Below are 13,251 nucleotides of genomic sequence, written 5' to 3' on the forward strand. Positions count from 1 at the left end.
AGGAGAGCAAATGTGAGACTGCCCGGGAAAGCACCTTGGAAATCGCAAAGCACTCTACAAACAGAATGCATCTCCATGAAACAGTTATGTAACCCGCTGACTCAGAACCGGGCTGAGCTGGCTCCTGTCCCACCCGGAAGTCGGAAGAGCTGGCTTGGTCACTTACCTGGAGGAACTTAGTTTTAGTTTCCCTGTCTGACGAAAGAGGATGGTGCCCACTGTCCTCCTTTTTCATGGAGTGATGGTGAGAATCAGAGCAGATCGTGTAAGTGCCAGAGATCAATATGTTGTTAATCATCGTAACCGTAGTGCAGAAGAAAGTTTACACCCCTGGCCCGCACTTGAAGAACCTGGGAAATCTGGCAACGCCCTCCTTGCATATCTGTGTCTCTTCGCAGGGACTGTGGGTGTCACCAGGTTCTTCCCATCCAGGCCCCTCGGCCCCCCACCTCTCGGGACTCAGTCACATGCCAAGCTGGCTATATCTACGCCTTCATTCACGAGCACCCGTCTTTTTGCCGCCAGGGGACTGCCCGCTCTAGGAGGACACTGGGCTGTGAGTGGCACAGACCGTCTTTCCAAGTTTCCTAGCACTTAGTGCAAAGGCTGGAACACAGTAGGCACTCCATAAATGTGGAATAAAGTATGTTTTAAAATTATGTTCTTAACCTACTTGCCCATCACACCTGACCCAGGTCATATACTTCAGGTTCTGTTAACTACTTTTTTTTTTTTTTTTTAATTGAAAGCAGTAAGAAGTCTGAAACAAAGTCGAGGAATAAGGTCAGGAGGAAAAAAGATCCAGGATATGTTTAGGCAGCACATCAGGCTGAAAGGTGGACAGGACTTTGGGGTTATGAGTCCTAAATCTCAAGTTCAGGTCCCAGCTGTAACTTACTAGCTGGATTCCCTGGGCTTCAGGACAAGTCTCTTAGCTTCAGTTTTGCCAGCGAGAAAGAGAGATTCCTTCTTTCCTGATTCACAGAGGTGGAGCAAGAACGGGATGGCATGTGTGGAAACCATAACACGAATTTTTATCGAAATGCACAAGGTCAGAGTCCTCAGGGTTCTATAGCTTGTAGATTACTCTAGCATTTCCCAAGAGGGCCTGAAGAGGGCACTGTAGCCCAGAAGCAGGGTTGGCCAGAGGGAAAATTCTCCTTGGGTCCTGCCCTTGGCTGACTCCTCCCACCACAACTTCACCCCTACCCTCTCACACACATATACTTGGCAAATACCCTCCAACCCCCCAACCTGCCCATATTCTTCCTGCTGCAGATTGCAAAACATTCCCTGCCTTGTGCATATTTGCCGGGGTGCAGGCTGACTTCTCCGTTTTGTGATATAAGTGAAAGACCGATTCCCCCCCATGTACGATAATGGCCAGGATCGGGGGTTCCTGCACAGTTCTGTGACAGCTTTTGTTGTCTGCACAGGTCTCTCTTGGGCGTTACTTTGCAGCTGAAACATTATTTCTTGGAAGGAATTTGAAATTTATTGTCAGGGGAAAGGATAAAATTAGAAGTAGGAATTCCCTGGCGGTCCAGTGGTTAAGACTCTGTGCTTCCACTGCAGGGGACACGGGTTAGATCCCTGGTTGGGGGACTAAGGTCCCGCATGCGGTGTGGCCAAAAAAAAAAAAAAAGGAAGAAGCAAGTAGGGATCAAGTGTGGAAGTTGAGTGAGTTTGTCCCGTGTCCCCCATCCCAGGGGAACTGGGAGGGCTTATGTGGCAGAAATAAGCAGAAGAGGGAAGGGGGTGAGTGCTGGGAGGATGGGGGATTCCTGTCATCTTGGCCTTGGGCAAGGTATTTTACTTCTTCATCTGTACCATGGGAATGACTGCAGTGACATTCTCCCAGGGCTGTGTGAGGAATAAAATGAGGTCATATAAGTGAACTACCTGCAGTAGCTCTGGGCAGAGTGATTGATCAACGAGATGGTTGTCTGGGAAGTTGGTTCCCACTGTACCCCAATCTACTACTGCCCCTTTGGCAAGTTTCAGGGTAGAGCATTCATGGTAACCATCCCCAGGCAAGGAAAGTTCCACTGGATTTAGAGGGGGCTTGTGTGCTGAGATGGCAAAGGCTGATGCTGGGGTTGTGGCATTAGAAGAAGCGGCCACAGAGAAGAGGCAGAAAATAATAAGGGTCCAGCAGGCAGCATTGGCAGCTGCCACCAGCCCCCAAAGGGGCACCTCCTCCTGGCTCCTGTGTCCTTGCCGGCAGCCGAGGCTCACTAAAGACATCATCCTGGGGACTTCCCTGGCGGTCCAGTGGTTAGGACTCTGTGCTGTCACTGCCGGGGCCCAGGTTCCATCCCTGGTTGGGGAACAAAGATCCCACAAGCCGTGCGATTCAGCCAAAAAAAAAAGAAAAAAAGACTTATCCTGGGCCAGATGGCAGCTGCCTACAGAGGACTAGCCTTGAATGGAGCCACCTTATTGACCAGCGTGGGCAGAGCTTGTGGCCTCAGGCCCATTGGGGTCAAGGGGTCAGACAGGCCATGCGAGGCAGCACGTAGGGCCCGGCCCCCTCCACCTCTGGTTTCCCGGACCTGCTGCCTGCTGCCAGGATGGGGGCAGAGCCAGGGAAGTAGGGGTCTCCCGGGAGAACAGAAAAGCCAAGAGCCAGGTTGCGATTTCAGTTCTTGCCAGTGAGATTGAAAAATACACAAGACTTGGACCCAGTGAGAGCCAGGAGCCAGCCCCCATCCCATCTTCACGGCTCCCACCACCCTCCTCATCCAGCGGGCTCTGCTGTCACGGAGTCCCCATGAGACCCGGAGAATTCATGGCTTGCCCCCTAAATTCTCCAGTCCATCCTCTCCCTGCTTGCTAGGTGCAAAAGGCATTATTTGCCCTCCAGCTTCTCCCAGCATCACGCAGCATCATGGTTCTGCAGGGCACTGAGATGAGTTTCAGTGTCTCCCCAGCATGGCGCTGTCCCCAAGTTTAAGTTGAACTCTCTGAATTCCTCCTGCTTTGGAGACTCAGGCTGGCCCTGTGACATCCTTAGATCTGAGTTGAGCTCTGAACAGTTCCTCTAGCCCCTGAGATATCACTGCTGGCCCTGGAGTGTCCGTGGGACAGTCTGGCGCTGAGCTGATGGCCCATCGACAGGGGTTGGGAGTGGAGGTGCAGAAGGCATGGCACAGGCAGTGGTGGTGAGCGAGGTGGTGGGCGTGCCCGGGGTGGGAGCACCGGGTCACCTGTCCCCTCTCCTGCAGGCCTCCCCTGTGTACAGCGTCAGCTTTCCCCGCAGGAAATTGGAGTAGATTCGGAAAAGTTTGCACAAAGTATCAACAGTGAATGTTCGGAGGGGGGCTGCAGAGGAGGCTGCGTCTGGCAGGGGGACGGCTTCCTTCTGCCAAGGAGAGAACAGAAGGTTACCGCTGGGGACCCCGGCAGGAGATGGAATTTGGGACAGAATTGCAGCAGGGATTCCTTGGCAGGGCCCTTCTCCCATTTTACAGAAAGGTCAAACACAAGTGCCAGGGAGGGTCCTACACGTACCTGGGCTCCCAGTGCCCGAAGCAGGGAGGTGAGGCTTCGCAGGCCGCTGACAGCTTTGTCCACGTGCAGCTGCAGGGCCTCGGATGGCTGGGACGAGTTGGCCAACAGGGCCTGGCCCTGCAGGATGGCTTCTGAGAGCAGGGCCAGGCCCTGCCAGACTTCCACAGCCTGCTGCTGGACCTAAAGGGAGCGGAGACTCGGAGTCAGCTGGCCCAAGCCAGCCCCGCCCTCCTCCCTCTCAGCAGCCCCAAGCAAACAGAAGTTTTGTTGAGTGAATGAATGAATGAACAAATGAATAAATGAATGAAAGTATTCCATTCAGCCCTCATCTTTGCTGCTCTGTTTCTTCTCTCTATCATCCTCCTTCCTGCCCTAGGAAGTTCCCAAAATGAGACTCCCCAAGAGGAAGGAAAAAATGAACTCACCTCCATCCTCTTCCAGGCATAGAAGTTAACCTTGGTGTCTGGGACAGTGATGTTCTCACTGAAGCTGCAGCCTTCAGCACAGCCCACCTGAAATGCACGAGCCTGGAGTCAGGGGCCGCAGGGGCTCCTGCTGGCTTCGCCCCTTACCTAGCTTCCAGCTGTGCACTGGGGACTACCACTCTCATTACTTTTACTGGGGGCTCTGGCTCCACGCTTCCACCCCTGAACCAAGTGCCAGGCTCCTGGATCTTGGGGGAGACCCTGGACCCCTGAGGGTGAGTTCTGTGGAAGGTCCTGGGGAGGGGGCCTCACCGTGGCATTTTCGGCCTCCTTGGCCTCCAGGATGTACCTCTCCAGGACTCGGCTGTCACAGATGAGGCGTGGAGGGGCGCCCAGGACTGGGAGGCCCAGAGAGGGCAGCAGCAAGGACAGCAGAAGCAGCAGGGCAGCACATTCTAGGAGGCAGAGCCGGGCGGAGCGTGAGGCCGGGACTTGCAGAAGGGGTGGTTTGGACGTGCACGCTCACCCATCCCGCTGCTCTGCCCCCGCGAGTCCTCCCGACCCGAACCTTGCGAGCGCTCAGGCTCTGCCTCCTTTGCCTTCATTCAATCCCGCGGCCGCGTGCACACCCCACCCCCCAGCTACCGGCATCCACTTCTCCCGGCCAAACTTCAATCCCGGTGTGACAGAGGCTTCCCCTCTCGCAGATCCGGGTTGCTGCTCCCAGACCCAGGTATCAGCTTCCTCGTCACCCACATAGCCGCCCCTCTTCTCCCTGGACCCCCCCCAATCCTCCACCGCGTCTCCAGCTCAGATTCCGACTTTCCCGGGGACTCCCCCAGCCCGGCCGGCCGGCAGGTGAAGGCTGCCCCACCCCCCTTGCCCTTCCGGGGTCCTTGGCAAGTCGCAGGTCCTTGAACCCGGCCACCCCGGGGCCAACAGCCCCAGCGGTAAATTCCTCCTCAAACAGGGGCCGGGCGGGCGGGCGCTCCCCCGGCCGGGAGTACTCACCGCGCACCCCCATCTCCGCGCCTCGCCCGGCCCCTCAGCGACCTGGGGCTCGGCGGGTGCCCGCGCCGGGGGCCCGCATCCCGGGAAGCTCGGCGGGGCAGGGCCACCCCGCCGCCCGAAGGAGGGGGCCGCCGTCCGGGGCGCCGAGCCGGGGTCGGGGCAGAGCGCGCAGGGCCCGGGGCCAGGGTCCGGAGGACGGCGCGGCGAGGCGGCCGGCCGGGGTTGGCCCGGGGACTGTCGGCCCGGGGAACTGCGGCGGCGGCCGGGGGTCGGGGCTGTTATCAGCTGTGTGCGTGCGTGTGGGGGGTTGGGGGGGGCTGTGTGCGTGAGGGGTCGCGGGAGGGGGGGGGGCAGGAGGGGTCAGAGCTGGGGGCAGGACGCCTGGGTCGGGGGCTCGCCGGGGCGGGAGCCGAGCTGCCGCAGGGGCGGGTGCGGGGCGCGGGGCTGCCCGTCGTCGGACCCCGGGGTTCCGGGAGGGGCGGCTGCGTGCGCGCAGCGGGACGGGTAGAAGGCTGCGCTGCGAGAGCAGTGCCATTCCGGGAAAGGCTGGGGACCCCCGACGTCCCCTCAGGGAAGGGGGCGTCCCAGTCTTGGGCGGGGACTCAGAGCTGGGACTGTCTGGGTTCTTGCGAGGCAGCTAGGGCTGGAAGCCCGGAAGGTGCTGGCGGGGCAAGTCAGGGGCCTCCTTCTCAAGATCCCAGTTCTTGTTCTAGAAACCAGTGTTCTTGTTGAGAAATTTAATGGGGGCGCACAAAGCAAGAAATCTGAGGGGGTCTTCTCCCCCACTCCTCACTTTTGGGGACCCTGAAAACCCAGAAATTGAACTTTTAGGTTAGTCTGCATGGTAAAATTCTTAAGAACTTTGAAATAGAGTGAACCCCCAGAGTGATGGCACTTGGGATTGGCAGCTAAGCCTTTGTGGCTTCTGGGGGGGGGGGGAGCTCCCGGGAGCAGGAGTCCAAGGCTAGCTGGCCTATCAAACCTTGGAAAGTGGCCTGAGTCCCTGAGCCTCAGTGCTCTCACCTGTCAAATGGGCCTCATGAAAGCACCAGTCCCAGCTCATGCAGCTTTCATAAAAGACAGGGAAGTCCTACAAATACCGGTGGTTATTTATACGTTCATTCACTCCCTCCCCAGTCCCATGATATTAGAGATATTTTATTCATGCATTCAGTGCCTTCTTTGTGCAAGACAATTGACTAAGAACTTTTCAGGACAAAAAGATGTGTTGAGCCCTAAGTCCTGCCTCCTGGAGTTTGTAGCTTACAATAGAGATAAGGTGGGGACACGGAACTGTGCATGAAGACTGGAGTGTGCAGATCCGAGCTGTGAGAGTTTGGAAGAGGGGGAGCTCACCTCTAGCTGGGGAATCAAGGAAGATTTGATGCAGGAGGTGACAACAAGCTCAGCCTGGAAGGGTGGGTAAGATTTCAATGGGAAAAGATGTGAGGTGGGTGCAGAGGCCCATCCAGCCAAGTGCTTGGTGGGTCAGGTGTGTTGGGGTGAAGGGTGGGGTGCGGGAGGGAGAGGTGGAGACCAGACTAGGGTGCCGGTTAGGGAGGGGTCAGGTTGTGAAGGGCCTTGAATGCCCCTCTGAAGAATTTGGATTTTGTTTGGAAAGAGTGGGAAGTATTCATTCATTCATTCATTCATTCATTTGAAATATACATGTAAGAGTACCTACTCTTGGCCAGGGACCTGGGGATAGAGCAGTGAATGAAACAGACAAGAACGCCTGCCCTGGTGGAGCTGACATTCTAGTGGAGAGATGGATGATAAACACAAAAAATGAATAAAAGATAGAGGCGCTCCAATGGCTAAAAGAACTATAAAGGCCCAGGAGTGTCGGAGGAGGTGGCAATTTTCGATGAAGCAGGCAGGGATGCCTGCTGAGAAGGTTACAAAGGTGAGGGAGGGAGATAAGGGGCGGGGGAAAGAGCCTGATCAAAGAGGGGTTCAGAAAGATGAATGGGAGGGGTGGGGAGGCAGAGGCTCACGGGAACTAATGGGGGCCTGACTTGCTCCCCTGCCCTCTGCTCACTGCGAGCCTGCTCTGGGGGTCCTCCCCGAACCTGGTGTGCTGGCTGCTGTGGCTCTGCACACCTCACTACGTCCTCTGGTCCCCGTTTCCTCCTCAGCACCCAGGCAGCCTCCCAGCCCCACTTGGCCCTCAGAGCCCAGCTCTGGGACAAGATCCCAGCTGTGGGACAAGCACACGCACACTCACGTCCACACACGTCCGCACATGCGTTCTGTCCCGACCCACCACACGCCCCCCAGCCTCTGCTCTCTGGGTCCCCTGACTCCTGCGTCACTGCCCTGACCTGACCGTGGAGAGGGGGCCGGGGACAGACGGGGTTGGGGTGGGGGGAGTAGACACAGGCGGAGGAGAGGGAGGAGAGGAGGAGCCGTTCGGGCGGTGGGACCTGCTTCTCCCCTCACACCAGCTTGTCAGAGGTCCCCAGGCCCCTGCCTTCAAGAAAGGGAGAGGGGCCCTGGGCACCAGCCCCTAGCCGCTGGGGCCTGCTGGACAGGGGTGATGCTGGCTCATCCGCTGGGGCTTTGGGAGAGAGAGCTGCGATTGCAGCCTGGGAGAGAGGGCAGAGGAGAGGATCTCAGCTCACCCTGCACCCAATCCCTAAGCTGTAGTAATCCTACCAAGAGGGCAGAGGCTGGTTTGGGAGCCAACTTCAACCCAGGTGCTTGTGGATACTGCCCAGCAGGGTCCATCCATCCAGCCTTGACAGCAGGGGACCCTGAGGAGCAGGAAGCTACCCAGGGCTCTCCCTCCGATGCCCACCACCCCCCCGCCAGTGCCCCCTCCATCTGCCTGTTTGTATTTCTCTGGCACGGGGCTGGACCAGTGCCAGGACCACCGCGGAGGGTCTCTGCACCATCCCCTCCAGTTATCCCCAACCCTGCCACTAGAGTAACTTTCCCACTGAATAGCTCGTTCGTGGCATTCCCCAGAGCAGGAGCCTGCAGTGGCTCCCGGTTGCCTCTGAACTAAGACCCTCTGTGCTCTGCCAGCCACCTACCTTTCCAGCCTGTTCTCCCACTTTGCTCACTCCCACTCTCCTGCATCACATGAGCTCAGTTAGATGGTTTGCTGCTTCCCGCCCTTCGCTCACTCTGTGCCTTCCACCTGGATCACCCTCCCCCTCCCACTATGGCTCTCAAAGCCCAAACCCAAGCATTACCTCCTCTGTGAAGCCTTCCCTGATACCCCAGCAGGAAGCTGTCTCCCTGCTCTGGGCTGCCATCCTTTATGTACACGTCTTAGGCCTCTCCTGGCCGGGCCACCATATACAGCTGTCAAGGTTGAGCACTGCACAACTCCAGGGGGCGCCATTCATATCGACCCTGATGAGAATGGTACTCTCTGGAGTCATGCAGCACAGGTGCTCTGTTAACCAGAGGAGAGAGCAAAGGACAGTGTAGGCAGGTCTTGTTCACCTTGGTGCCACTGGGCACCCAGCATGTTGCCCGTTCATGGTCATCCCGCAAGTGTGGTTTGCATTGTGTGGTCCCTCCACTCCAGACACCTCAGCCAGAGAATGGGAGACCTAGAGGGAGGAAGTGAGCTACTCATCCTCTGAATGCTTGCTGGAGCCATGCCTGGACAACCTAGCTCTGGGTTCGTGGGGGCCTGAGAGGTCTCCATCTACTTCCTGAGCAGGCAGCCCCCCGAGGCGGGGTCTGAACCAGAGGATGGCGGGGGTGGAGGCAGGCTCTGTTCCATGGAGTCTTCCTGGCAGCCAATTCAGACTGAAAATCCAAGAAGCAAATTTACAGCCCCCTGAGCTGTCGCAGACCCCCAGGCAGCACGAAGTCCCAGCTGCCTGGAGTCGTGTTGGGGACGAGGGGGGCCTCTGGACTTCTCCTCCCTCCTCCTTTCCAAGCAGTGGCTTCTCAGCTGGGCTCGGGAGTTCAGCCAGCAGCCCAAAAGACCTTCTGTGCTGGGAAGTGAGGTGGCCGGGACCTTGGAGGGTGTGGTGGGGGAGGGCTTCCTGGCGCTTGGGGAACTGGGAAGGGAGTGAGGACTTGGGATTCCTGCCAGACAGCAAAAGGAAGTCCTGTGCGAAGGTCACTTTGGAGAAACTGAGGCAAGTTCTGCTTACTTGGCCACAAAGTAGCCAGTAGAACCAGACATCTGGGCTTCTGTTCTCAGCGAGCAGCTCTGTGGCATCAGCAGGCTAATGGGGCTTGTCTAGCAAACAAGGGAGCCCAGATTGGTGGCCTGAGCTCCACCACTAGCACCTGACGTGGACAAGTGACTTTATGTCTGAGCCTGGGGATGGTAAAAAACTATAGTAATTGCTTGCCAGGGCTGTCGTGTGATTATGTAATGCCCGGCACGGGGTAATCAATAAATGCTAGCTATTACCACGGCGCCCTCTGCTTTACTGCGGCTGCTATTTGTCCTCGCTTTGGAGGCCTGGAGACCAAATCTCCAGCATATTCGTCAGCCCTCCGCCAGCGTCCTCCACTGTTCCCTCTGGGGAGCTGGGCATGGGTTCATGACACCTTATCTCTGGTGTTGTACCTTTACCAAGCAACTCACTGGTAAAGGTCATGGGGATAGTGGAGTGTGGATGGAGGTACCTCAGGGTGTACACATCCACTGCTCTTTGGAGAAACTTGCCACTGAACAAAACTGAGTGAAATGGCATCGCTGTGGGAGCTGGGGGGTGGCGGGGGTTAAGACACAGATATCAAGACAAGTCTCACACTTAGTTTATTCAAAGCCTGGGGCCAAACAGGGGTTTCTTGTCCCGTTAACATGGGTCTCCTCCCAAGGGAGGCCCGGAGAAGTCCCAAGGACCTTGTACTGAATGAGGCCTGAAGCATTACCAGGCCAGCTTCCTTGGTTACTTGTCGCTTGCCTCTCCTCCAGTGCTTGAGTCCTTGAAGGAGGGCGCCCAAAGCACCAAGACCTCCACCTTGGGATCCAGAAACACTTCCCCAGATTAGGTTTCTATGAAGTGTCAGCCCCATCTTAGGATCTCTTGCTCACAAGTATGGCTGAATATTCCCAAGCTCCTTCCCATGGCACCCATCCTTTATCAGAAGACAGAGCTGCTAAGTTGGTCAGAGTAGTTTTCCTGTCCAAGCAAAAATAAAACTAGAAAATCCTAACTTAAAACACTACTGGCGATATCAACGGGAGTAATGTTTTTCTCCCATGTAAGATCTTTGCAGGGGTGTAGTCGTGAACACAGAAGTTTCATTTTGTTAACATGGGGCTTAAGGAGTTTGCATGAACTCTTTTTTTTTTTTAATTTTATTTATTTTATTTTATTTATTTTATCTTTGGCTGTGTTGGGTCTTCGTTGCTGCGCGCGGGCTTTCTCTAGTTGCGGCGAGTGGGGGCTACTCTTCGTTGTGGCGCACGGGCTTAGTTGCTCCGCGGCATGTGGGATCTTCCCGGACCAGGGCTCAAACCTGAGTCCCCTGCCTTGGCAGGTGGGTTCTTAACCACTGCGTCACCAGGGAAGCCCTGCATGAACTCTTTAGGCTCTTCCTACTTGGAGGAACATAGGCCAAGATCTACTCAAGGTAGTTTATAGAAGCCTTAGACATACTCTTAAACCTCCAAGTTTAGCAAATATTTTCCCAAACTGTTCATGGTTCACTGATAACCAATGAGTTACGAGAACCTACTGCTTAAAAGAGGCATCCTCCGATCTGTATATAAGCAAGACCTTCTGTTCATGTCTTATATCATCAACCAGCAAATAATTTTAGTACGTTCAGGAAAGTATATTTTTCTTGCAGCAAACAAGGTTCATGAACTCTGAGCTGGAAGGGACCTAGGACATCCCATGAAGGTGAACTTCCACCCTCTGCTTGCACACTTCCAGTGAAAGATATTTGGTGTTTCTAAGGGAGCAGAGACTTGTTATAGGGTAGCCAATAACAAGCTGTCCTCCTGTGCATGCATGCATGCATCCATCCATTCATTTGTCAGATATTTATTAGTTACTGGATTGCGCAATGGAATCGCTTCTTCTCCTTGAAGTTATCTCATCAGCTTGATAAGGAACTCCCCTGATCACCCCACCTAGGGAACAGACCAAAGGAACAGGCTTTGTAAAAAAAAAAATAACGTTTTCTTATCACAAAAACAATACAGGATCATTGACCAACTAGAAAATATGACTAAACCAAAACACATCAATTAAAAAGCACCCATAATGTCATTAGGAAGATGGAGTCATAAGTGGTCATTTTCACAGACTTCTCTCTTGGTGGGATAACATTTGCCTCACCCCCAAGTCTGTGTAGTGGGATATCCCTTCCCTAAGGAACTACATTTGACACATGCCTCTAGTCCAACTTCCCCATAGGCTCCAGGGTTTGTTCCCCCAACTCCTGACCAAGCACTGGGAACTCACCTAGAAGGATCATCCGCCCATCCAAACCAGTTCATGTGTTCTGAGGGCCTCCCTTCTTCCCTGCCAAGCGTGCCACAAAAGTAAAAGCCGACAGGACTAATAACCCAGCCTTGTAAACCAAACACACACAAATCACCTTCCTTCCCCTCTCCCCATCCCCATGAAGAGGCTCAAACCATTCCTTAGCAAAATGGCTCAAGCTAACAATAGTAGCCCTTACTATTTTTTGAGCCCTTACTAATGCTAGGACAACTCCAAGTGCTATGTAAATGATTTATTTTTTTAAATCTATCTGTCCTTTTTCCTATTAGTTTTTAGAGAACCAGGAGTTTATACCTCTCCAGGCAGACCTGGCGCCTAACACAGATTCCATACAACCAGTGGATGCTCAATAATACTACGGATGATGAGAACAGGTCTACACTCACCTCCAAGACAAGCATTTCAAATCTGGTCTCTGGGGATCTGTTTTTGAAGTAGGAGGTCATTTCGCACTCTTTGTGGGCTCCATAGTGGTTGAGCAAAAGGAAGGGAGGGAAACTGCACCTGGACACTCCTTCTACCCCCATCACCTCCCAAGCTGTGATGGAAGACACTTCAGAGAACCAAAGAGGGAGGGAAGCAGAGGCCGGCACTGGCCTCCCTGCAGAAGGAATGCAGAGCTCCCTGCCCCGTCCACCACGCATGGGCTCCAACAGATGCAGGAGCTTTCCCCACGCCCCCTACCTGCCCTCACACCCCTTCTTCCTTCGGTGGCAATGACTAGGGGCTGTTTCTGCAGACCTGCCACTGAGGGAAGCCCCACTGGCAAGCAGTGAGAGAACTCGGAGTAGAAACAACAAACAAATAAGCTGGGAGATGTAGCTGCCAAAACAAACCAAATGCAAAAGGGCTGCCGCCACCACCTCGGCTGGGCCCAGGCCAGGAGCAGAGAGCGGAGCACATACGTGCAGGGACACACATAGTTCCCTCCAGCTCCCTGCCGGCTCCCCACTCCGTTACTGCAGGCTCCTGGACAAGGGAGTCTTGCAGTCAAGGCTGATAGGGAGGGACTTTGCTGGCGGCGCAGTGGTTAAGAATCCGGCTGCCAATGCAGGGGACACGGGTTTGAGCCCTGGTCCGGGAAGATCCCACATGCTGCAGAGCAGCTAAGCCCGTGCACCACAACTACTGAGCCTGTGCTCTAAAGCAGGCACCCCACAACTAGTGAGCCCACGAGCCACAACTACTGAAGCCCGCGCGCCTAGAGCCCGTGCTCCACAACAAGAGAAGCCACCACAATGAGAAGCCGGCGCACCGCAAAGAAGAGTAATCCCCGCTCGCCGCAACTAGAGAAAGCCCACGCAGTGGGCCAAAAATAAATTAATTAAAAGAAAAAAAAAGGCTGATAGGGAAATTGGGGTGGGGGGGAATACGGGGTACCTGATAGAAATGTCTCCAGCCTTGTCTCCCTCAAATCTCCCCAGTGTTTTCTACTTTCTAGCTGCCCGAGCAACCCTCCAGTCCCAGAACACACCCTGCTTGTTCGTGAATCCCCTTTGTGCATGCTGATCCCTCTGTCTGATATGCCCTCTCCCCTCTCTTCTGCCTGGCAAGCTCCTATTCATCCTTCAAAACCCAGGTCAAAAGGTGAAACCATCTGAGACCTCACCAGGAAGTTAGCCATTTCCTTCTCCACACTTCTGTATCGTGGCTATTCTTACTTCTTACATAACACATCTTACTCATTTCACAAAAAATTGGTATATCCACCTTCCCAACTAAGTGGTGAACTCCTTGAAGGCAGGGGCCATTTTATACCCATCTTTGTATCCCCAGGGCCCAGCCCAGGCCTTGGCTCACAGTAGGCACTCAGCATGTGTTTAGTTGTTAGAATGAAGCACTAGTCCTTCTGTAAGGAGTTC

The 13,251-nt window shown here is 54.8% G+C and overlaps 1 protein-coding gene across 1 annotated transcript; it reads right to left on the minus strand.

Annotated features, from left to right (window-relative positions):
• Window positions 1-2,610: 2,610 nt before the first annotated feature.
• On the minus strand, window positions 2,611-5,055 carry EPO (erythropoietin). The gene is made up of 5 exons (XM_061208831.1): window positions 4,950-5,055; window positions 4,251-4,393; window positions 3,939-4,025; window positions 3,514-3,693; window positions 2,611-3,364 (listed from the first exon to the last, which is right to left on the minus strand). Exons 1-5 carry the CDS (start codon window positions 4,960-4,962, stop codon window positions 3,206-3,208), a joined length of 582 nt encoding a protein of 193 aa, XP_061064814.1. The 5' UTR covers window positions 4,963-5,055; the 3' UTR covers window positions 2,611-3,205.
• Window positions 5,056-13,251: the final 8,196 nt, after the last annotated feature.

The sequence above is a fragment of the Eubalaena glacialis genome, chromosome 13 (assembly GCF_028564815.1).
Source record: "Eubalaena glacialis isolate mEubGla1 chromosome 13, mEubGla1.1.hap2.+ XY, whole genome shotgun sequence".
Classification (NCBI taxonomy): Eukaryota; Metazoa; Chordata; class Mammalia; order Artiodactyla; family Balaenidae; genus Eubalaena; species Eubalaena glacialis.